Source organism: Benincasa hispida, chromosome 4 (assembly GCF_027475165.1).
Source record: "Benincasa hispida cultivar pf3 chromosome 4, pf3_genome.v1.1, whole genome shotgun sequence".
Lineage (NCBI taxonomy): Eukaryota > Viridiplantae > Streptophyta > Magnoliopsida > Cucurbitales > Cucurbitaceae > Benincasa > Benincasa hispida.
The window spans coordinates 6542870-6564650 of NC_143481.1; the positions used below are offsets into that span (position 1 = coordinate 6542870).

The 21781-nt window shown below is 33.1% G+C and overlaps 3 protein-coding genes across 6 annotated transcripts; 1 reads left to right on the forward strand and 2 right to left on the reverse strand.

The window, feature by feature from the left end:
• The first annotated feature begins 2113 nt into the window (after nt 1–2113).
• Nucleotides 2114–6133, forward strand: LOC120074992 (PPPDE putative thiol peptidase family protein). The gene is made up of 4 exons (XM_039028121.2): nt 2114–2575; nt 4642–4903; nt 5023–5310; nt 5691–6133. Exons 2-4 carry the CDS (start codon nt 4690–4692, stop codon nt 5924–5926), a joined length of 738 nt encoding a protein of 245 aa, XP_038884049.1. The 5' UTR covers nt 2114–2575; nt 4642–4689; the 3' UTR covers nt 5927–6133.
• Nucleotides 6134–7974: 1841 nt separating this feature from the next.
• On the reverse strand, nt 7975–16147 carry LOC120075753 (Phospholipid/glycerol acyltransferase family protein). 4 transcript variants are annotated; one of them, XM_039029400.2, is made up of 9 exons: nt 15421–16102; nt 15142–15261; nt 14958–14995; nt 14707–14771; nt 14333–14401; nt 9652–9785; nt 9213–9353; nt 8914–8977; nt 7975–8528 (listed from the first exon to the last, which is right to left on the reverse strand). In XM_039029400.2, exons 1-9 carry the CDS (start codon nt 15916–15918, stop codon nt 8509–8511), a joined length of 1149 nt encoding a protein of 382 aa, XP_038885328.1. In that variant the 5' UTR covers nt 15919–16102; the 3' UTR covers nt 7975–8508. The 4 variants fall into 4 exon arrangements, with proteins under 4 accessions (XP_038885328.1, XP_090168918.1, XP_038885327.1 ...); XM_090312792.1 differs by lacking the exon at nt 14333–14401 and having other exon boundaries at nt 15421–16082; XM_039029399.2 differs by lacking the exon at nt 7975–8528 and having other exon boundaries at nt 8602–8977; nt 15421–16147.
• A 4175-nt stretch (nt 16148–20322) lies between these two features.
• PEX11A (peroxin 11A) lies at nt 20323–21393 on the reverse strand. The gene has a single exon (XM_039029477.2). The coding sequence runs from the start codon at nt 21212–21214 to the stop codon at nt 20471–20473; it is 744 nt and encodes a 247-aa protein (XP_038885405.1). The 5' UTR covers nt 21215–21393; the 3' UTR covers nt 20323–20470.
• Nucleotides 21394–21781: the final 388 nt, after the last annotated feature.

Here is a 21781-nt window from a genome sequence, read left to right on the forward strand (position 1 = left end):
TATTATTGGTAAATACTTTCAACAAATTTCACTGTCTATCGTGATCTATTTCAGACAAATTACAGTATCACAATTTCAATTTGTATTTTTTTTTTTTTTTTTTTTTTTGTTTATTAGTGAACATTCTGATTTGTACTTATTAGGAGAAAAAAATGAGAATATTATGGTATACTTGTGCATGACGTAAGCAATTAGGCATGACTTCAACACCCTACCACCTCATACATCATAATTCTTTACATAATTATCTTTGGAAAATACATTTTTAGCCCCAAAATTTTAAAATTTACATTTTAAATTTTTATACAAAATTATATAATTTATTCAAAAGCTCAATCATTGAACAATTCTACCAAAACTCATAAAATTTCAAGAAAAGGAAATTGTATATAAAAAGTAAGAATTATCACATTTATTCAACTTCAATGTAAAATTAGCAATATTTGTTCAAATTTAGGGTGCAGTCATGAGAATAAAAAAAATGATATTATTGTTCTCTAATCTTATATATCATCCCAAATTTTAAGGTTATGAATTTTCAAAAATTGATAGTTCGATCTTCTAGCACACGATCATTTAAAATTTAAAAATAATATGCACACCATTGTCGTCACATTATTAGGTCTTATTGACTAAAATCCACTCATTATTGTACTCATGGCAGTATCAATGCCGCAAGCTAAAGGCAATTTAATTTTAAAGTTTGAAAAAATAGTAAAGTTGCACCTTAGCTCTACATTTTAATATTTCTTTTTTGGAAAACAGTTTCTATATTTTAATTTACTTTCAATTTAGTCTTAATTTTAAAAAAAAATCAAAATCCCAAAACAAAGGAACTAAAAAACATACATATGAAGTATAAATTTAAATCCGTAAAGGTATATTTTGATTGACTTGAGAAAAAAAGTATTTTTCAAAAAACTCATTTTTATTTAAATATTTTTTATAAAAACTGATTAAAATATATTGAAAAATTATTTTATGGTTGTCAAATACTTCAATTTCTTTCAAAATGACTTATTTTTTAAAATATTTGAAAGTGTATTTCAGATACACACTAAGATTTAGAAAATAGTACGAATGTCTTAGTCATTTATTCATTTCTTTAATATTTTTAAATGTATTATTCTCTTATATCTAAACTAATTTACTAACCATTCCAATCAATTAGTAAAAGACTAACATTTACCAAAATAAATATAGCTAAACTGATATAAAATATGTACTATCAATCTTAATGTCTAGTGTTTGAACCCCACCTCTATATTTGAGTATTTTAAAAAATAACAAGTTATTGCCAAAACAAGCGTAACTCAAAATATTAGTGCTTATAAACATAATTAAAAAAACAAAAACAAAAACAAAAACAAAAATTAAGGGGTATTTGGAATAAGGAGTTGGTTATTATAGTCATAGTTATTATAGTTTGGTTAATTTGTATTTGGAAGGAAGATTATTTTAGGTTGGATTATAATAGTATATGTTTAAAGTATAAGCTATTTTATTTTGAAAATGGAATAATAAACACTGTAGCAAAGAATAAAAAAATGATAAATGTAAAATAGTAAAAATTGTAACAAATAAGAGATGGTTATTATAATCTTAAGATAGTCCTTACCCCAAATGTGCCATAATTAGTTATCCAACAAGACATTTTATTAATCATTTCTTTAACGTTAGATATTTTATCCAACATAATATAAAAATTTGAATAGTCTGTATATGCACATTAAACATTGAAAGCTTAAATGAAGTTTTTTTTTGTACGAAAGACATATTCAGATTACCTCACCTCTCACAAATGTATGAAATCTAACATTCTATCTACGTCATATTATGTTACAGCATTTTACAACGTGTCGCATTAGGATGACCATGTCTACCATTGTCCAATGGTTATCTCTATCATGATCATTCATTTTTTCTAATTCGATATGTTATAAAATGTAGTAAAATGTTGACATAAATAGAAGGTTAGATTTTGTGCGTTTATGAGAAGTGAGTCGTCAATCATAAAGACATTCGGAAATGGGTCTTTCGTTTAGAAAAAATAAAATAAAATAAAATACTCAGCTTGAAAAGGTTTTAAGTTATGTTGGAGGGTATTATAGTTGAAATGAAATGAAGAGGATGAAATTCAGATGGGCTAAAAAGAGGGAGATTATAGAGAAAAGCAATGCACGTGGTGCGAAGAGAAGGTATGGGAAGAGGGTAAAATAATGAGACAACTTTCACTGTATCATCTCTCTCTCTCAAACTGTGGCTGTGGCCTTAGTTAGGCTCACCCGCATTAATCAATCTGGTTTTGTTTCCTTTGGTTTGTGCCACTTTCTTTACCTTCCTTTCCTTTCCCACTTCCATTATTATTCATCTAATCTAGCACAACCTTTGAGAGTTACACACACAGAGAGCGAGAGGCGGCCAAACGAGGATTATAACCCTTGTGAAGGTCCCTCTCATTCTTCTTCATTTTTCTCCTCTCTTTGCCTTTCCCTCTTCTGGGTTTGCTTTTTTATGCTCCCTCGCCCAGCCTGCTGTCTCATTTCGATGCCCCATTTTGGATCTTCTAGAATCTGTGAGTTTCCTTTTACTTCTTGTTCTATTCAGCTCCCATTTCTCTGTTTTTTGTGTTTTTGTGATGTCTGTGACCTGGGTTTGATTTCTTTATCTGTGTGGTTGTTGAATTGTTGGGTTTTCTCGGTTGATAAGATTTCAGGGTGAGTGAATGTTTAAGAACTTCATTTCTCTGTTTTTGGTGTTTTTGTGATATTTGTGGCCTGGGTTTGATTTCTTTATTTGTGTGGTTGTTGAATTGTTGGGTTTTCTCGGTTGATAAGATTTCAGGGTGAATAATTAAGAACTTGTGGGGTTTTTTTTTTTCAGAGGCAGGCTTCCAAACTGTTTAATTGTTTGTTTTGTGTTTTTGTTACTGAATCTGTGAATTTTCCTCCTCGGGTTGTTTTGTCTTGATTTGTAATGTTTGGGGTCTGTAAACGCCTTTGCAGAAAACATGGTTTCCTGTTTTGTTGATCTTTGAAAATGGACTTGACTATTAATGTTGTCCACTTTGGAGTTCCCTTTTCTTCGTTGGTTAATTGTCATTCAGATCTGAATTTCATGTTACCAATTTTTTCCCTCCCTTTAATCGATAACTGTTACTGTTCAATTCCAAAATTGAAGAATGTGCTGCAGGTTCTACCAACTGCCTAGTGATTGATTGTTTTTCTTTTATTGATTTCCGGAGTCATTTTCTCATTGCAAATCTTTCATAGATATTTCTCTCTTTAAGTTGAAGAACCTAGTTTTGTTACTTTATTGGGATGTTGTCTTCGTCCATTGATAGCCAAGGGGGAGTTTGTATCGACTAGTTCAAGGTTACGTAATCTGTACACGGGTTGATTTGAAAGAAAACAATTCTATTATCAGTTTGATTTTGAAAATAGTGAAGCACAATGTGGTTTCCTTCATATTGTCAACAATATGAAACTCCTAGCTTTTAGGAATGCTTTTAAAAAAGGTTTGAGAACTTAGATGCAACTTTATTTTCTAATTCCATATATAGAGATTTTTTAACTAAAACCATTAAGCATATAAGCTGTTCCTGTTCAGATCTATTTAGATACTGTATACTGAAATGAAAACCCTTAATTGTTCAATTTACTGGCCTCCTCTAGTGTAATGGGAGAAGGGAACTAGCATATCTTCTCAATATGGTAAAGAATTAGAAGTATTAAATGAATGAGGATGTCATGATGACCATGGGCTACCTGGCTATATTTTTTTTAAAAAAAATATCATGTAAAAGAGAATCAGGCTAACGTCATCACTTAAATGTTATTCTAAATAAGAAAAAGAATGTTTTTAAACTCAACTTCCAATCATTAGTTAATTCGCTAAAAGTCTACTGCAAAAATGGATTCCTCAACTTTTGTTTTGTTTTGTATCTAAGACAGTTCCAACCAGCTCCTGCTAGCTTGTTTAAGTTTTGTTACCCTTTGCTGCACTTCTTTATTCTATTGAGCACTCAAATAGTCCTAATATTCTGCAGACTCAATGGACTTGTAAGTTTTTGGGTGTCCTATCTCATTCATGGCATGGTGATTGAGTTGGATAGAGAATATTCACATAAAGTTGAAATTTGCATAGTTTTTGTTCTCCCTCCAAAGCTTAGGTTTGAACCCGTATGGTCATTTCTGAACCACATGTATCTGTTGGACTGAGCTATATCTATGTTGGCACAATTCAGGCATATGATTTTTGTATGATATAGGAGTAATTTGGATTGGAGAGTTCTTCACTTAAATATGAATAGTCTTTATCATCACTTGAATGTCACGAGTAAAAATTTGATTGCAAAACCTAAGGTTTGTTATTACAAATCATCTTTCGTCACAAACCCAAGGATCGAGGGTTCATAACTTTAATGAAATTGGAAGCTCCTTTTTCTGCGATGTATAAAATATCCTGCAAGTTTTTAGACAATCAAATGTTGGGCTGTTAGTTGATTAGGTGTTATTCTGAGTTTTGGTTTTGATGCATGCTGAGGGGTCAAGGGATTTTCTGAGGATAATATCATGAATATGTCATTTTCTTTGTACATCCTCATATTGGTTATTTATTCAGCTTCTGTCTCTGTAACAGATTGCAGAGGGGCATCAACCAAATTCTGGTTTTTTCTTTGACAAAAAAATGAAAATGAAGCTTGGATCCAAGAAATGGAAATCAATTGCCCCTCGTTTGAAAGGAAAATCACCATCTCCCTCTTTTTGTCTGTTTTCCAAAGCTAAGTCAGTTAACTATGGTCCAGGCAAAACACCAGTTTATCTAAACGTGTACGATTTAACCCCTATGAATGGTTATGTCTATTGGGCAGGCCTTGGTATCTTTCACTCTGGCGTAGAAGGTAATGTCACAAACTTCTCTTTTGCAACTACAAAACCAGTTGTGATCTGAAATTAGAAACTTAGTAATGCACCTTGTGATCTTATTCCTTTCTGAGAGTGACATGTATGCATTGTGCAGTCCATGGTGTAGAATATGCATTTGGAGCTCATGACTATCCGACCAGTGGCGTTTTTGAAGTCCAGCCTCGACAATGCCCAGGCTTTAAGTTCAGGAGGTCAATATTGATTGGCACAACCTGCCTTGATCCTCGTGAAGTCAGAGAGTTCATGGAGCAACGCTCTTCAAGCTACTATGGGGATACATATCACCTAATTGTCAAGAACTGCAATCATTTCTGCAGGGACGTCTGTCATCAGTTGACTGGAAAATCAATTCCAAAATGGGTAAATCGACTGGCTAAAATAGGTACCTTTCTATCTCATTCCCTCTTTAAAGTGATTTTCCAGCTGAAACTGATCATGTAAATGTTCATTCTATCGACTTGATTCAAAAAAAAAAAAAAAATCAGCTACACCACAATTTTCATTAGATATAAGAACCTAACATCTAACATATACTGTTGTAATACATCCATTGTCAAAAGTTCTTTAATCTCTGATTGGCTTGATTGGCTAGCTTCCATCATCCTACTGATTTATTTTGCAAGTTTAGTCAGTAACCGTCTTCAAACTGCCACATCCATTGTGGTATCATACTATCATGACATTTGGGTTAAATTAAATCGAATGTAAAGAGTGGTTTTTCATATTCACCAAAAGATTGACTAAAAGGGATCAACATTACAGGTTCCATTTGTAATTGCATACTTCCAGAATCCCTTAGAATATCCGCCGTAAGACACGATCCCGCATACCCTCCATACGAGACCGAGAAGACAAAGCTGAGGAATGCCTTCAGTTGCTTGTCTTCTATATCATCGCGGCAAAAGCAGCTGTCTTCAACTTCATTATTTTTACAGTCACCATTAAAAGGCTGGGAGTTGAAAAAATCCAGCAGTGAACCCTCATGCCTCAAAGGATAGGTGAGAAATATTTGTTTGTTCTAGATATCTTTTCTTGGAAAGAGAAGGGATTTTATCTTTTCGATTTCACATAATTTGTTGAGAGATGCTTGCTGAGTAGATGCAGGCAAAATCTCTGTTAGATGACAAAACCTACTATAGCCTTGCAGTGTAAATGTATGTCGATTTCTGGATCGTACCAATGAATGGTCCGTTACCATGCTGGTCTCTTGTCATTTCAATCCCCTCCCAACAACCAAAAAAAAAAAACCCAACAAAAATTTAATGGCAAATTACGAAAATCACCCTTAGAGTATGACAGTAATTACAATTATACCTTCAAACTTTCAATCGTAAAAATTGAGCATTCAAATTTATGTAAGCATTAAAATTGGATCCTCGAACTTATATAATCATAAAAAAAAAAAAAATTTGTAATAATTATATAGGTTTGAAGGATCAGTTTTTATTATTTGGGATTCAATTTTTACCACTATTGAAAATTTGAGAGTAATTGTAACTATCATCATATTTTAGAAATGATTTCTGTATATGCCCAAAATTTAATGTCTAAACTTAGAAAATTATAGCTAGGTCACTTTGAAATCATGGTTAGTTGGCTAATTTGGTATAGTATGATAGACATCTAGAAGAAGATGGACAAATAAAACAAAATAGAATGGCATGAGGAAGGATTCCATATGTTAGGTGTTATTTTATTTGTTTAGTTGTCCCCTTTCTTTTTTGTCATTTGTCTACTATATATTACCATTATTTGTTTAATAGACATATCATGTCATCATTCTATTCTAGTTGATAGGAGTGCTGTATAGAGTATTAATTTAATGTAAATGGTGTAATTGAATATTTTATTAAACAAGTTTTAATACTAAACAAACAAAATCCTAAACTAGTAATGAGAGAGAGACAGAGAAACCTAGGTTGGCTTAATGGTTGGCTTAATGGTCAATAAAGGCCATGAAAATAATAAAGGGGTTTAGAAGAAATAGGTTCATTGTCACTTACCTCAAGTGTAATGGCCAAATTTTTTAGACAACAAATGTAGTAGGGTTAGGTTATTACGTGACTCCAGTCATGATGTGTGTTAGCTAGCCCAAAACTCGTAGACAATGAATTTAAATTGATTACTTTTGAAGTTGTTTAGTGTTTAAACTAATATAATTATTAGTTTGATATTTGAATGATACAATCATCAAAGTTTAGAGATATAAATTTTAAAATTCTCCTTCATACGTGAAATAAAATTTTATAAAATTATCAATTTACACTTCTAAACTTTGGATGTCGTATCAATTACGCTCTTGAACTAATAACTATATTAGATTAAATCTTAAATTTTGTTTAAGTACACTCTCCAAAACATTCCATTTGGAAAAATATCTTATGAACTCTTATAATCGTATCAATTAAACATCAATGTATAAATTTAAAATCTCAATAAGACTCTCGTAAGTGTCTATGCATCAATTCTAACAATCCATTTTATAAAACTAATATTTGATGAAGTTTACACGTACAAATTGATATGTTGGTGATTTTCAAAAGTAATTATAACGAGTGATCTAAATTAAATTTTTATGGAAATTTCAGAGTTTAATTATTACAAATTATAGGTTTCAGAAGATATTTATTTAAAGCTTTATGATATAAATGGATATTTCCTCTTAATATTTTAAAGGGAGAAGAATCTCGTGTACCCACTGTATTGCTCAGCCAATCTGATTGAAAGCAGAACCTCACGAGTCACAAGCATCCCAAGACAAAGGTGAGAAAAATCCAAGGCAAGTGTGTTCTTTCGTCCAACTGTCTAGTCCTTTTCAGTTGCAAGACAAATTATAGAGAAACATTTGAGAACATGGGTATGGAATTTATAGTATGGTCATGGAGAAATAGCGAAGAAACATAAAATTGAATCTTATGAATAACCAATTTAACCAATTTGAGCATAGCTTAGTGATTTAGACGCATCTTCCACTCTTAAAAACGCAGTTCGTGATATAAAACGAAACAAAATGAAAAGAGGAAGTCGGCATGAGATACAGGGGAAGGAAAGAGGAATTCCAAGAGATCTCGATTAAGTTAAACTTGGCTCAATTTTCAACCTATGATTTCCTTTACTATCACTACATTTTGGTAAATAACAACATAGAATTCATGATAGAGAATGTTTATATAGAAAAAGTTAACTGAATCAAACACGGTGTCTCTAATGGAGTAAAGGGTCAAAACCCGACAACGATATTTCGCACAGGCAGCAGCATTTCATGATCATAAACCACCCTTTGTCTTGTGACAGAAGCTCAGCCTGCAGGATGTCAATGACTCTCAAGCAAATTTTGGTGAGATTCACACGTGAACTGAATCCTCAGCAAAACTAGAAACCCTAAATTTGATGAGAGATGAGACCCACACGTATGCACACAAGCTACTCAGCAAAATTGAAGTTCCCAAAAAGAATCATACAAAGAAGTTTATTTGAGACGATATTAGTTAATGAATGCTTGCACATGGTGGTGGTGGTGGTGATGGTGTTTTCCATATAATTATCATCTACAAGAATTTACAGAAGATGACATCCCAAATTAGCATTGGCGTGGTATACCTGCAGGAACACCAAAGAGATACCTCAGAATTCAAATTAATAGGCTGTTTACGCTTTTGCTTTCTCAAGGCAATTTGTCAACTCTTTCAAATTTTCATTCCCAAAATAAAAATTTTAGTCCAGGCATCAACATGTTACATCATGCTCAGACAAACACAGAAACTCGCCATCACACTAATAAGTAAAAACTCTACTCGAATATTATGTTTGTTATATAAAGTACAGGCCAAGAAACGCACTCTCTAGTAGTATCTAGTATAGATGGGTGGGTGCGTAACTTCCCCCCATCGTAACAGTGCATAAACCTGGACAAAACTAAAACTAAACTCGAACTAGTTAATTCAGTCGTCTTTCTGATGCAAAACACTACGGATGTTATTATTACCATTCAGAGCAGCAAGATAAACACGCTTCTCTGGGAGCCCAATATCCGAAAGCATCATATTTCCCTGCAGATAAAAACAGCCGCCATAACTTATCCAGCACATCACGCTCGAATAGGGTGCAAAATAGTTTGAGCTCTGAAAATTTTGGTTGCATAGGAAACTCATCTTGCGAGAACAATTAACTAGAAAGATCTCAAAGTTTTTCTCGTTGTCCTTGTTGCCTTTTGAGAGGGCATGTTTAAGATCTCCGATCACTCTCCTAAATGAATATAGTATAGTGCCAAAGAAGAAAGCATACCTCTTTCGCCATCAATCTTCTGATATTATTAGCATATAGCTTCGGATCATCCTTTTCTTCTGCTGATGGGACGTAGACAGGCAATCTTATTACCTCCATGTGATTTACAAATTGACAGAGAAGAAGTAAAAAATGACGGCCCTGCCAATAAGAATTCAAATATATTTTAAACTAGGATCCTGAAACCTCTACAAATATCAGAAGTGGTAGCCACGGATGAGTTGGTTTCATAAGTAATGATCATCAGAATGTAAGCCATATGAGAAACTTCAGAATCAGAATATTTAACGCACATACTCAAAATGAATTATAGCGTTTAAGAAAATACTACTGCACAACCCGATTGGATGATGTATGACTTCCATTTAGCAAATTCTCCTTAACAAAATTTTAAGAGGAAATCTTGAAAGGGCAAATATGATAAAATAGAAAGCCTTACTCCTGTTATTGATTCCCAGGCCAAACTAAATCTCTGATACGGATATCTTAAAATATATGGAAGGACAGGAGCTTTCGACAAAAAGGCACCCGTTTTGAATGGCAGGAGATACTCCCCATTGGTAGTTGTTCCTTCTGTAAAAGTAAATAATAACATATTAAACGACTTGGACAATAAACAAACACAAGCACAAATTCCTAATTAGTCCTCAGCTATCACAATAGCCATTCTCACTAATAAATTTATGATGTTCACATTCTTTTATTGCTATATACAAAACATGAAAATTTTTAGGTCAAAATACCATTGTGGCCCCGAAAATTTAGGTAGTTCATGTACTTCTAATTGTTTTTTTCCTTATAAGAAGTGTACTTTTAAGTGTTCAAATTTAGTTACTATACGTTCAATAAGGGGATTTTTGTACAGATGGCCCGAATTGGGAGGGAAAAAATGAGACTTGTCCCGCTTTGTGAAAATGAGGTTTTTTTGGTCCTTTGCTAACGTCAAATTCGGGTGAAATTACCAGAGCAAAACCCTCCCGCACGCAAATTGGCTCTCTCGCTCCCTTGCTTGACCTCTCGCTCGCTCTTCTCACGATCTCGCTCTCCTCTCATATAGGGAGGGGGAAAAACTGGAGGTAATTTTGTAAAATTGCTTGAGGATGATGTAAGCAAGAGGTCAAAATCTTAGGTTTTAAAAAGTGAGGCATTTTTCATTTTGGGCCTCAAAAATGGGTCAGCTGTACAGTTTTCTCTTCAATAAGCCTTAAAATTAGTCAATAACCCTAATATTATTGTCAACTTTTCAACAAAAAAGTTTAAGTTGTATTAGTCTTCCCTCTACATATTTTGAAAACATATTCACATTGTGTCTTTTTTTGCATTGAAATTGTTGGGTTGTATGTTATAAAACTCACAGTTTGTCATGTTAAACATATTTTATTATCAATAAAGATGTTATTGACGTTTATTCAATAAAATTGTTATTGAATATGTGAATTGCACTTGTCAAGTCTAAATCCAATAAACTAAAGATTCATGACTATTATATGAATACATGAACTTCATGTGGAGACGTAAGAGTGGATCAAGTTCAGTAAATAGCCAAAATGGTCTATAGTATACGAATAAGACTGGGTACCTGATGCAGCCCATTCTATAGTTGTTACAATTTGTTGTAAAGTGCTACAAACGAAATAATCCTGATCTGTTCACGTATTGACATGAGGAGCGGGGGCATCATATGCAATGAGTTTGCATAAGATCGGACAAAGAATTAAGTCAATCTTACTTTATAACGTTGTTTACTGTTTAAGACCGACTATTTCAAAGCGATAACCTAGGTAACTTGACCTTAATCCTGAATTAACTATGAACTCTTGTTTATTCAGGATTATCTTTAGATTTACATGGTTGAGTGTTGACTCAACAGCATCGGCTCAATAAGCCTCCCATTTCAGAGGTAAGACCGGGCAAATAGCTGGGGACATAGAATGCAAGACGGAATTCTCTCCTACCCGCGTTTAGGGATAGTAGAGAGGTTATTCCCCTTAAGTGTTGACTCCAAGTCTTGAACAAGAAACCCCACCCTCTCATTGGCCCGAGAGGGACTCGGTTTAATGATTGGATCACAAAACCAATTGTTTATTAGAGAATCAATGGGACTTAAGGAGCAAGATGTAATCTCGGGGATAAAACAGCTTATAACCCAGCCATTATTACGAACAAGCAGTGAAGGGTTGACTTACTTATCATGGTTATATCAAATGGACACATAATATATCTACCATGAGGGGAGTGCAACAACAGACTATAGTGGACAATCCTGTTAGTTAACGAATATTGATTAACTAGGTTAAAGAGTTTGACCGGTTAGTCTCGGATCGTTGGAGCCCATGATCTGTAGGTCCATCGGGTCTCCTTGTTAGTTCAATACAGACAAAATTGAAGAACTAGGTGAAGTAAGAATTTGAAATGTTCAAATTCGAGCATTAGGAAAAATTGTATTTTATATGAGATATAATTTACGATTAAATAATTTATTTATTAATTATTTTTTAGAATATTCTCGAACATTAGCATGAAAGTGTTTTTTAAACTTGATCAAAATTAGGTATTAAAAATAATTTAATATGTGATATTAAATTTTTTTAAAATATTTTCTAAATTATGAAAATGTTTTTTCATAAAAGTCTGTTTTATTTATATTAAAATTAGTTAGTAGAAAAATCTAATTGTTGGATTTTCCCACTAAGTGGACTTTGAAGTGGCACTTCCAAAGCTTAACACGTAAAGATTACATGCTAGTGGATTTTGAGGTAGAAGACATGCAAAATATGATTTTGCATGTAATTTATCTTTAAATAGTTTGGTTTTTGAAACGTGGAAAAACTAATGCTTCTTCGACTTTTCACTTGACTCTTCCACCAAAATCTCTTTACTATCCACTTTTCTAGAGTGAAATTCCCTTGTCTTCACTAACAAAACGGTCCCACCACCGTGTTCTTCAACCGAAGAAAAGCAAGAATGTACCGTTGGTGGTGTCAATCGAGTACGGAGAGGAAGATTGCAGTGAATTCTACAAAGGTTTATTTTCTAACCCTTTATGCATGCTTATTCTAGTTTTATGTAATAAGAACGTTATAGATCCTTGCTTCCGCTGTGCTTGCTGTTTTTTATGTTCCATCAGAAATTTGAAATTACTATTATTATTTAACCAAATACAATTTAATTATATTTACATCTACCTTGCTCACTAATTTTACATGTCAAATCTCTAAATGAAACCTCCCGATGACTCATTCCAAAAAAGAAACTTAAGATGCCAAAAGAATGAGGCTTCTCCCAGCATTTTTATCCCCTTCTGTACAAGCACAACAACTATAGCCAAACCTTTGACTGAAAAGCTCAAAAAAGCTTTCCCCTCCTCTTCCCAATTTTCCTTTTTCTTAAAGAAACTAATGATTCTTGTATAGTGGCCATTGAGCTTACTGGTGATCATGTTTAGCAGACAATAAGGTCCTTGTTTTCAAGCATGACCTTGACAGAGTTGTACAGTTTTGGAGGCCTTGGTTCTACTAAATGAATTCTTAGGTGCATCCCTCGTGCAATTATCTGTCATCATCAAGGGAAAACCAAGACACAACATTCTTCCTTCAATTGCATTGGAGGTAGAGGTCATCCCTCGTGCAGATTCTCATTTCCAATTAGCTTATGACACTTTTTAGGAGGCTACGGGTCTATAAAAAAGCCTCTCTAAAACAAAGCTCACTGGCATAAATTGTTCCAAATAAATCCTTCCCTACATATCTGGTTGCATTGGTGATTGGTAGGAGAAGTGGTACTATTCTTATCGAGACTTTCCTCTAAATGACAACCCTTTGCAAAGCTGTTTGGAACTTGATCATTACAAGAATTCATTGCAAGCTTGATAGGTAGAAGGAAACTCTTCCATCGCAATGGAGGTACCCTCACCCTCATCCAAGCCATAATCCTACCAAACGTCCCTTCTCAAAAAGCCAAGCATTGACCCTAAGAAACTATTGGGAAGGAGTTGCAGATAATGGTGGCTTCCTTTTTATTTTTTGGCTCCAAGGTGGCCTCCCTATCTCTCAATGGTGCCTCAAAATTGGAAATATTGAAAACAAGAATTTGGCTCACTTCTCTAAATGCTCCGTCACAAAATTATTTCTCTAAAGTATAGTAGTGATCAAATGGTAGCAGTTCTTTCTCCCCCAACACTAAATATAGAGGCCCTCCAAAATAAGATTAGGAAGATAGTTGGTGGGCTCCTGCTATTTTTCAGTGTCTTCCCCAAGATTTGGGGCAGAATCATAGCCTTAGAAGAAACTTTACAATCTTGTAGTTAAAAAATGGATCCCTCTCAAGAACCTTTTGGCAGATTTCTCCCTCTCCTTCTCAGATGATAGCTGGTTCTGAAATCAACATTTCAGGCACATGCACCTCCTTTAGCAAGTCTGTGATCTTGTCTATCTCACTTCGATAAGGATCTCTCCATTCTCAGCTCAAATCACTGCAAAGCTATTTCAAGACAAGATTCATAGAAAGATGTCTGACTCTCTATGCAGATTGCAGAATCTCAACACCACCTCATTCACTTTCCTCAAAGCTTGGAACTTCTGGAAAGCTATTTATTTTGGAAGGGCATCCATTTAAAAAGGAAGTCAATATTCTATAACTTACTTTCACCAAAGTTCTTTTGTCATCCTTGTGACTGTAGAAACGGCAGAGTTTGTCGAGACAGAGATTTCTTTTGGTTTCGGTAACAACTCTGTTTATACTTTTTACACTAGTTGGAAGAAGTTTTTGCACCTTCCCTAGTGAGGGCTCTCCCCTGGTTGTTCTGTGTCATTTGGTCGATTAAATTGTTTCATATTGACAAAAAATAACAATAAACAAAGATTAGTTTACTGGGCTTAATATTAAAATAATAATAATGTTATTTTCTGATTTCTACATATAAATTAGTTGTCAAATTATTATTATTTTTTAATAGTTATTAGTTAGGTAAATTTTGTACCTGGCTTAAATAACAAAGCCAGAGTCCTGAACTATCAAGTGAGACAAGTTCAAGCACCGTGATTCTATTAAAATAAAGGGGCACACAACAATCAGGAAGAAACACAATAACAGAAAACGTGGTCAAGAGCACATTAAGAGACCTGGAAAAAGCATCATCATGGGAGCAGAGCTATTCTTCACAGCTTCTCGAATTCTTTCACTCACAACACCTATAACCAACACTGTGATTAATATCTGGAGGCCAGATTCAGAATTACAGATGAACATTAGTTAAGAGCCATTTTGTGGGACTAGTGTTCTTGAATGAACTATTACGCTAAAATCATGCAGCACTGGGGATTTACAGTAAGATTGTGCAAAAAATGACGGATTCCAACATTGTCTTAAAACACTTAACGAACTCAAATCTACAACTAGAATGCCAATGGTATGAGCATCTCGAAATAAGTTTCAGAAAGCAACAACAATCAAAGGAAAATGTCATAGATGATTGAGAGATGGAAGCATGAGGTACCTGAAACACCCTTAGATTCAGATGTCTTTGACTCCCGTTGAACATAGACACAGCCAAGGCATTTGCTGTCACAAAAAACCAACAGCTAAACTTAAGATATATAGAACATCAAACAGGTTCAGGGATAAAATTGGTTTTCCCCTTAAATTTTAAAGATAAACCTTCAATAAAAGTTTGGCTTTTGGAACAAAATAATCATAATAGTAAATCGATTCAAGATGTACCAAAAAAAGAAGAAAAGCAAAACTAACCTGATAATACCAACTAGAGGAAGTTTAGCCACTGATCTCTTCAGCCAAAACAAGAAAAAGAAGAAAAATCAAGGATCAGAAAAGGCAGACCTAAAGATGAGCTATACTGTAAAGTCATATTGGCCCGGACCAAAAACTGTCACAGATAGTCAGGATAATAATGACAGAGTGTGTTTGAACAAACCTTAGCAACGAAGCTTGGAAAGGAAGAAGACATATGATACAAAATATCCAAATATGATACATGGTTGCTGATAATAGCCCCGGGTCTTTCAGACTCTCGAGACTTCTCTTGCCCCTCATTCTAAAAATCAAACAAGAGGAAATAGCAAATACCAGTGAACACAAGAACAAACTCAAAGATGCAGAGATTAAGATACCTAAGAACTAAAACAAACAAGAAAGCAGAACAGAACAATGGCCGAGTCTGAACTTAGAAAACATAGCAGAAATTAAAGCCCACCTCGTCAGTTGACTTGTCCTCGTTAGGCGGGATTCGATAAACTTCCGAAATCCAATAAAACCCTAACACGAATAACATGGCTCTAGACAGAAATCTTCCGGTCCAAACAATCACGGACCTCCTCCATCCTACCATATGCGCGTAGTCCTCCTGCTCGTCCGTCTCCCTATTCGGATCGTGAAATAACGTACAAAGTCTGCAAATCGTGTAATAGAGAACCAGCAAACTCATCCCAACAACCACCCGTATAGGAACGATTGTAACGAGTGCCATTGCGAGCAGCACCTTCTCCATCCACGGAAGCTCCCCTCGGCCCATGGTGCCGTAAACATCTTGTCGGACAAATGGAGCATATTTCTGGTGGAGATCGTCGGAATCGTCGTCGGCGACGGCGGCAGACTCGGGGTTCAACAGTGGGCGATCGTCTTTGGCAGAGGACTCGTCGGATGCGTTGGATTCAGGCGGGTCGAACCTCAATTGTTGGAGCTCAGACGCCATTTCCCTCCTCCACGAACACCAAATCGAGTCGTTAAAGCTTTTCTTTGCTTTTGCTAAGCTCCTCCAGAGCTTCCAGACTAAGATCGCGTTGTCACGATCACGACAATTTTCTTTTTCTTCATTATATTTTTTAAATTTTAAATATGTTTATTTGATAAAGTTTTAAACGGAAAAGATTAGATTTGCGTAATTTTAACTTCGATTAATATAATTATAACTTTTTGTTTTCGATTGCGATGTCTCGTTTATCTGATTAAATAGAAAATATATATATTATTTTCATTAAAATAACTAATTTTTTTTGGATTGTTTTCATTAAAGAAAATAAACAATTTATTTAAAAAATAGCAAAATATTACTGCATATGAGAGATACTAATAAACGATATATTTAAAAAAAAATTGACGATTTTGTTACTTAAAACAAACCTTTATTGATTTAATATGTTTTGACAAGTATATGTTGTATCAAAGCAGGCAATTGACAAAATAGTGTAGCAAAGTGTAACTCGTGTATTTTTATTTGCTTTTGTCTTGTGTTATAATTAACATGGACTTAGCTCAAATTCAAGTAATTGGAACCCACAATCTCTATTATTGAAAAATATATATTGCATCAAATAATCAACCTACAATTAACTAGCGAGTAGATAATCTCATTAATTTTAATTTTTTTTAATGCAATAAATATAGAAGTGGAATCATAAAACTTCAACCTAACATTATTATCTTAGTCTTTGGGATATAGTAATGTTGGTACATTTTTTTTTATTAATAATATTAGTGGTAGAAACTAACTAAAATCATAGTTTAAAGTTAAAAATGTAATTAAAAGTTTCAAAGTTTAGTGACATAATATATAATTTAAATGATCGGAAATTTTAGTGACTAAATAAAGAGATTTTTTTTTCTAAGGAAGAAACAGAAACAGATGCTAAGGATATAGTTTAAACTACAAGTTTAATCAAACTAAAAATAACTTTAAATTTTAACTATTTAGTAAATTTATAGATAATATTGTTGTCCTTTTGTAGTTAAAAAGGAGTCAGTTTTCAAGTTTATTTGGTTATTCGAAATATATATAATAGTGTGAAATAAATTTAACTTGTAATTTTAATTTTGTATAAGATAATTTAGTAGATTTTTCAGTTTTTGTATCTAAAAGTATCATTGATTTATTTAACACTTTTTATTTATTAAATACAAAATTAAAAATTTAGAATCTATAGGATTTAAATTTATATCGATCAGTTAGTTTCTAAAATTTTGAATAAAGTAAAAATTTTATTAAATGTAAAATTAAACATCCAAATTGTGAAGCTGAATTGGTAATTAAACAAATATTTATAATTATAAATTATAAATGAATCAACGGTTTATATCGAGGAATCGTGATCTTACTGGAAAAGTTATTAATTGGTGTAATAAATAGTTTCAAATCACGTGGCTACTGTTATGAGTTTCGATTTAGTGCAGAGATATCCACCCTTAGAATGTAAGCCTGACGTTTTTCTAGCCGTTTGATTGTAATCGTGCCGACCAAAATGATTAGTGACCGGTTTTATCTTCAGAAGGTATTTATTTATTTTAGGACAAATTGCAAAAAGTATAGTAGTAGCTGTATACAGCTTTAAACTTTTAAACTTTTAGTTGTATCCGGATGGAAATAAAGAAAATTCGAAGTTAATCTCTAAATTTTTAGTTCCAAAAATTGGACTTCTCAATTTCAAAAGTCTTAAAATTGGACTCTCAATTTTTCAATAATTATATAAATTGGACCCAAAGATGATCAATACTAAACTCTCGAGCTTATATAATTATGTAATTTTGATGGTCTAATTTTAACACTTGTATAAGTTTGAGAACTTAATTTTTAAAAATTAAAAGTTTAAAGGTATAATTGCAACTACACATATTTTAGGATAGAGGTGTTTAAAAAATTCAAACAATCCGAACATCCAACCCAAGTTATAAGGATTGGCTTGGGTTGAGTTAGTTTTGTTCTTAGATTAGGTTGAGATGAATTTTTTATATTTTGGTTGGGTTGGGTTAGATCTTGGATTGGTCAAGTAAAAACTGGAGTTGAAGCAACCCAACCTGAAACATATATATATATATATTTATATATGTATTTCTCCTTACTTAAAGTTTGACTATTTTGGGTTAATGAATTTATGAATTTTTAATATTTTTTTAAAAAAATTGTTATGATATTTGTATTTGTCTAAAATTTGTAATAAATATGACAGATATTTGGTCTTTTAACATTTGAATTATATGAAATTTTAGTTATTAATCACATGTTGTAGATAATTTTATGTATTTTTCCAACTCAAATTTTAAGGATTGGGTTGAAGATTTTGTTGGGGTCTTTAGGGTTTCCAACCCAACCACCCTATTTTTTGCGTTTGTCCAAAAAATATCTTCAACCTAATTTAACCCATGACACTTTCACTTCAGAGATGATTTTTGTAATTTATCCTTAATTTAATTGAAATAAATTGCAGGGAGAATGATGCTTTTAAAATTGGGGTATTAAATTTCATATCAACACGTCGTTTCCATTGATATTAGTATCATCTTTCATAAAAGTGAATAGGTCACTTATCACTAAAGTAAGCATTTTATCAATAATAATTATTTATAAAAAATGTTAATTATTTCTAAAGTGAGCTTTTTTAAAAATAAAAAAAAAATTATAATTGGTATAACCTTTATCTTCTCAATCTCTTATCTTCATACTATAAAAGAACCATGTGTTTACTTTTTATTTTTATTTTTATTTTTTTGTTAAGCAATTCCATAGGAACATTTTCACTGCTTCATTAAAAAAGAGACAAAATATAAGAAGCTTTAACTTATTTAAAAGTGTAAAACATGGCTATTTGTTACTTTTAAATATCTTTTAAATTTTTTATTCATGCTATTCGTTTGTTAATATTTGTCAGTGTTGATATTTTATTTACATTTCTATAAAATTGAGATTTAATATTTATGACATTGTTTAAAATACTCTTGACTTTTTTATTTTTTTTTTTCTTTTCGTTGTTTAATCCAAAAAAATGCATTTTTCTAATTTTGTTTTTTTTGACCCAAATTTGACGCTTTGGATTAATTATTTGGAGAAGTCACTATAATGTGGTCAATAGTTTTGAACTATTAGATGTACAATAAAGAAGCTATAAAAGTACCTCAAAATTGTACCCTATATTTATGAGAATGCAAATTTCTAAAATGCATGATTAGATTGCGACGATTTCGTTAAATAATTTTTCTTTCTTAAATGGCAACTACACAATTGGCATACCACATTTTGCAAGTTTTGAAGGATGGTGAGAAAATTGTGGGCTATTTTATTTGTTGTAAAATCTTATTTTGGGTTTACATCGGATGTTTTCTAAACTACTTTTCAGAACCACATTTGGGATATGTTCAAAAAAAAAATTTTGGAAGTAACTTTTGTTATGGACAAAATCATTCTAAAATATGTCTTCAATAATTCAAAATCAAATTATCGATTAGTTTTACAATTTTAAACATGTTTTTCATATTTTTGAGTGATTTTAAAAATAACAAAAGGTGATTTAAATAATCTCAAAATGTCTGCTAAGTTCAGTGCTTTAAATTCACAACCCATTCATGAAAACAAACTAATAGCTTGGTGCTTGTGACATTATACAATTGATTGGAGAGCTGAACTGCTCAGCAGGATATCCCATGCAAGAAGTTGGAAATGAACAAAAACTGAGACCAAGGAATCCCCAATCCCATTCAACGCTCAAATTTCAGCAAAATTCAAAATTTGAAAAGATGAAAGATCATTGGAATGTGAAGTGAAAGAAACCAGAATGAAGAGGCAGAAAAATACCAAATGATAATCATAGATTAGAGGCAGAGGTTAGAATTGTTTTGTTACACATTGCTCTGATCTTCTGGCTCAGAAAAATTCATGGATGGCAATAAAGAAGTTGATGTTAAGAAACCCCAATAGCAAGACAGTTTCTATCAATCTAACCAAAACCATATGCATTGGGTTGAATTGTAAAAGTTATTGAGTTTAATTTGGATTAGGATGGATATAACATCTTAAAAATTGATTTGGACTTGAAACAAATCTAACCCATCATCTAACTAGAATAATCTGATTCAAAGGAATTGACAAATGGAGCCATTGAAGTAGATTCAAACAAATTCTTTAACTTAATCTAAACATGAACACTCTGGTAGAACATTTGCACAAGGAAACAACATAATCTCTGATCATCATAAAGCCGCAGCTACCATACCACCATAATCAATTGAAGAAAACAGAGACCTATGGTCAAGGATTATTGTAATGGTAATGGTTATGGAAACCAATGAACTGAACTCTAACAAGCTTCAAGCTAATAATGTGGGAGAAGACTAACGATAATCATCATTTTACATTGATAGTTTAGGATCAAAATTCCTGTCTTGTGCTTATTATTCTTGAGATATATAGTATGTGGCTCTGTGCTATGAATGTTTTCAAATGAACAGAAAATTTAGCCTAGTAAAATTGAAAGCTATTTTCAGCATGATATCCAATTCTTATGAGTGCTAATCAATGCCGAGAGAAGCCCAGCACAAGAAATTAGAAGAGGACCTGAAAACCGGCCGTGCCCATCATGAATGTCCGCCACCGCCATGAATCCATCGGCAAAATCTTGAACAATCGAAAGCTTCTTCATCAACATTTTCGCACGCAACTTCTTCATCTTCTCTTCTTCTTCACGATGTCCATTCCCCCTAGTGGCCGCAATCTCAGTACTCGCTTTCAAACACGCCTCATCTTCAAGAATACGATTCAAATCCCTCAATTTCAACGAAATACTCCCGATATAGCCGATCAATTCCGCCCACGCACTGATCTTCTGCAAGAGACTCGAGTGTCGTTTGTCAATCAAACCAGATTTAGCTAACCAAATGAACTGTTCGACAAAGTAATAAAACCCTTCTCCGCCATACGCAAGGAGGGCGAGCAGAAGTTCTTGATTAGATTCGAAATGCGAATTTCTTAAGGCGTTGAGGTCCTGGACGAACTTGCCGAGACGGAAGGCCTTGCGACTAACGCCGACGCTGGACTCGAAGCTCTTGAGACGGTGGGTGAGAGGATGAGATTCGGAGAGAGCGGAAGAGGAGAGGATGATTTTGGTGGTGTACCTAGAGATTTTCAAGAGCTTGTCGACGCCGTCTCGCTTTGCGAGGTAAGCTTCGAGATGATTGAAGAAGTCTCTTTGTTTCTCGGTGGACGACGGTGGAGCTTTGGAAGCCATGGCGGTGGTAGCGGCGGAGAGAAAGGAAGCGGGTTGTTCCCCAAATTGACCGGAGACTGGAGATTATTTTGACAAAGGGTGTAGCGAGATAAAAATCAACATCGTTACTGAAACGACCGCGTTTTGGAATTTGTGATTTTTGGTTTAGTATAATTATGTGTGCCATGAGATTCGGCAAGATGACGGGACAAAGTCAGAGAAAATGAAAATTATTAAAATAACAAGAGAATTTGAAGGAGAGTGGTTTGAAAGTGTTTTTTCCCCCAAATTTTTAATTAAATAGAACAACTATTCCCCAAAACAAATCTTTGATTTAGTTTACATTAATGTTTTAATTTAATTTTTAATTAAAAAGATTCTAAAGGATTAGTAAGGCAATGCGTAACTATTAGATTTTTTTTGTTTTTATTTTTAAAAATTAAACTTATATCACCTACATTTCTTGATATGATCTACACCTTACACCGCTAAATTCTTAACTAAACTCTAAAAACAAAACAAAAACATTTTGAAAGCAATTTTTTTAGTTCTCAAAATTTGGCTTGATTTTTTAGATCATTGATAAAA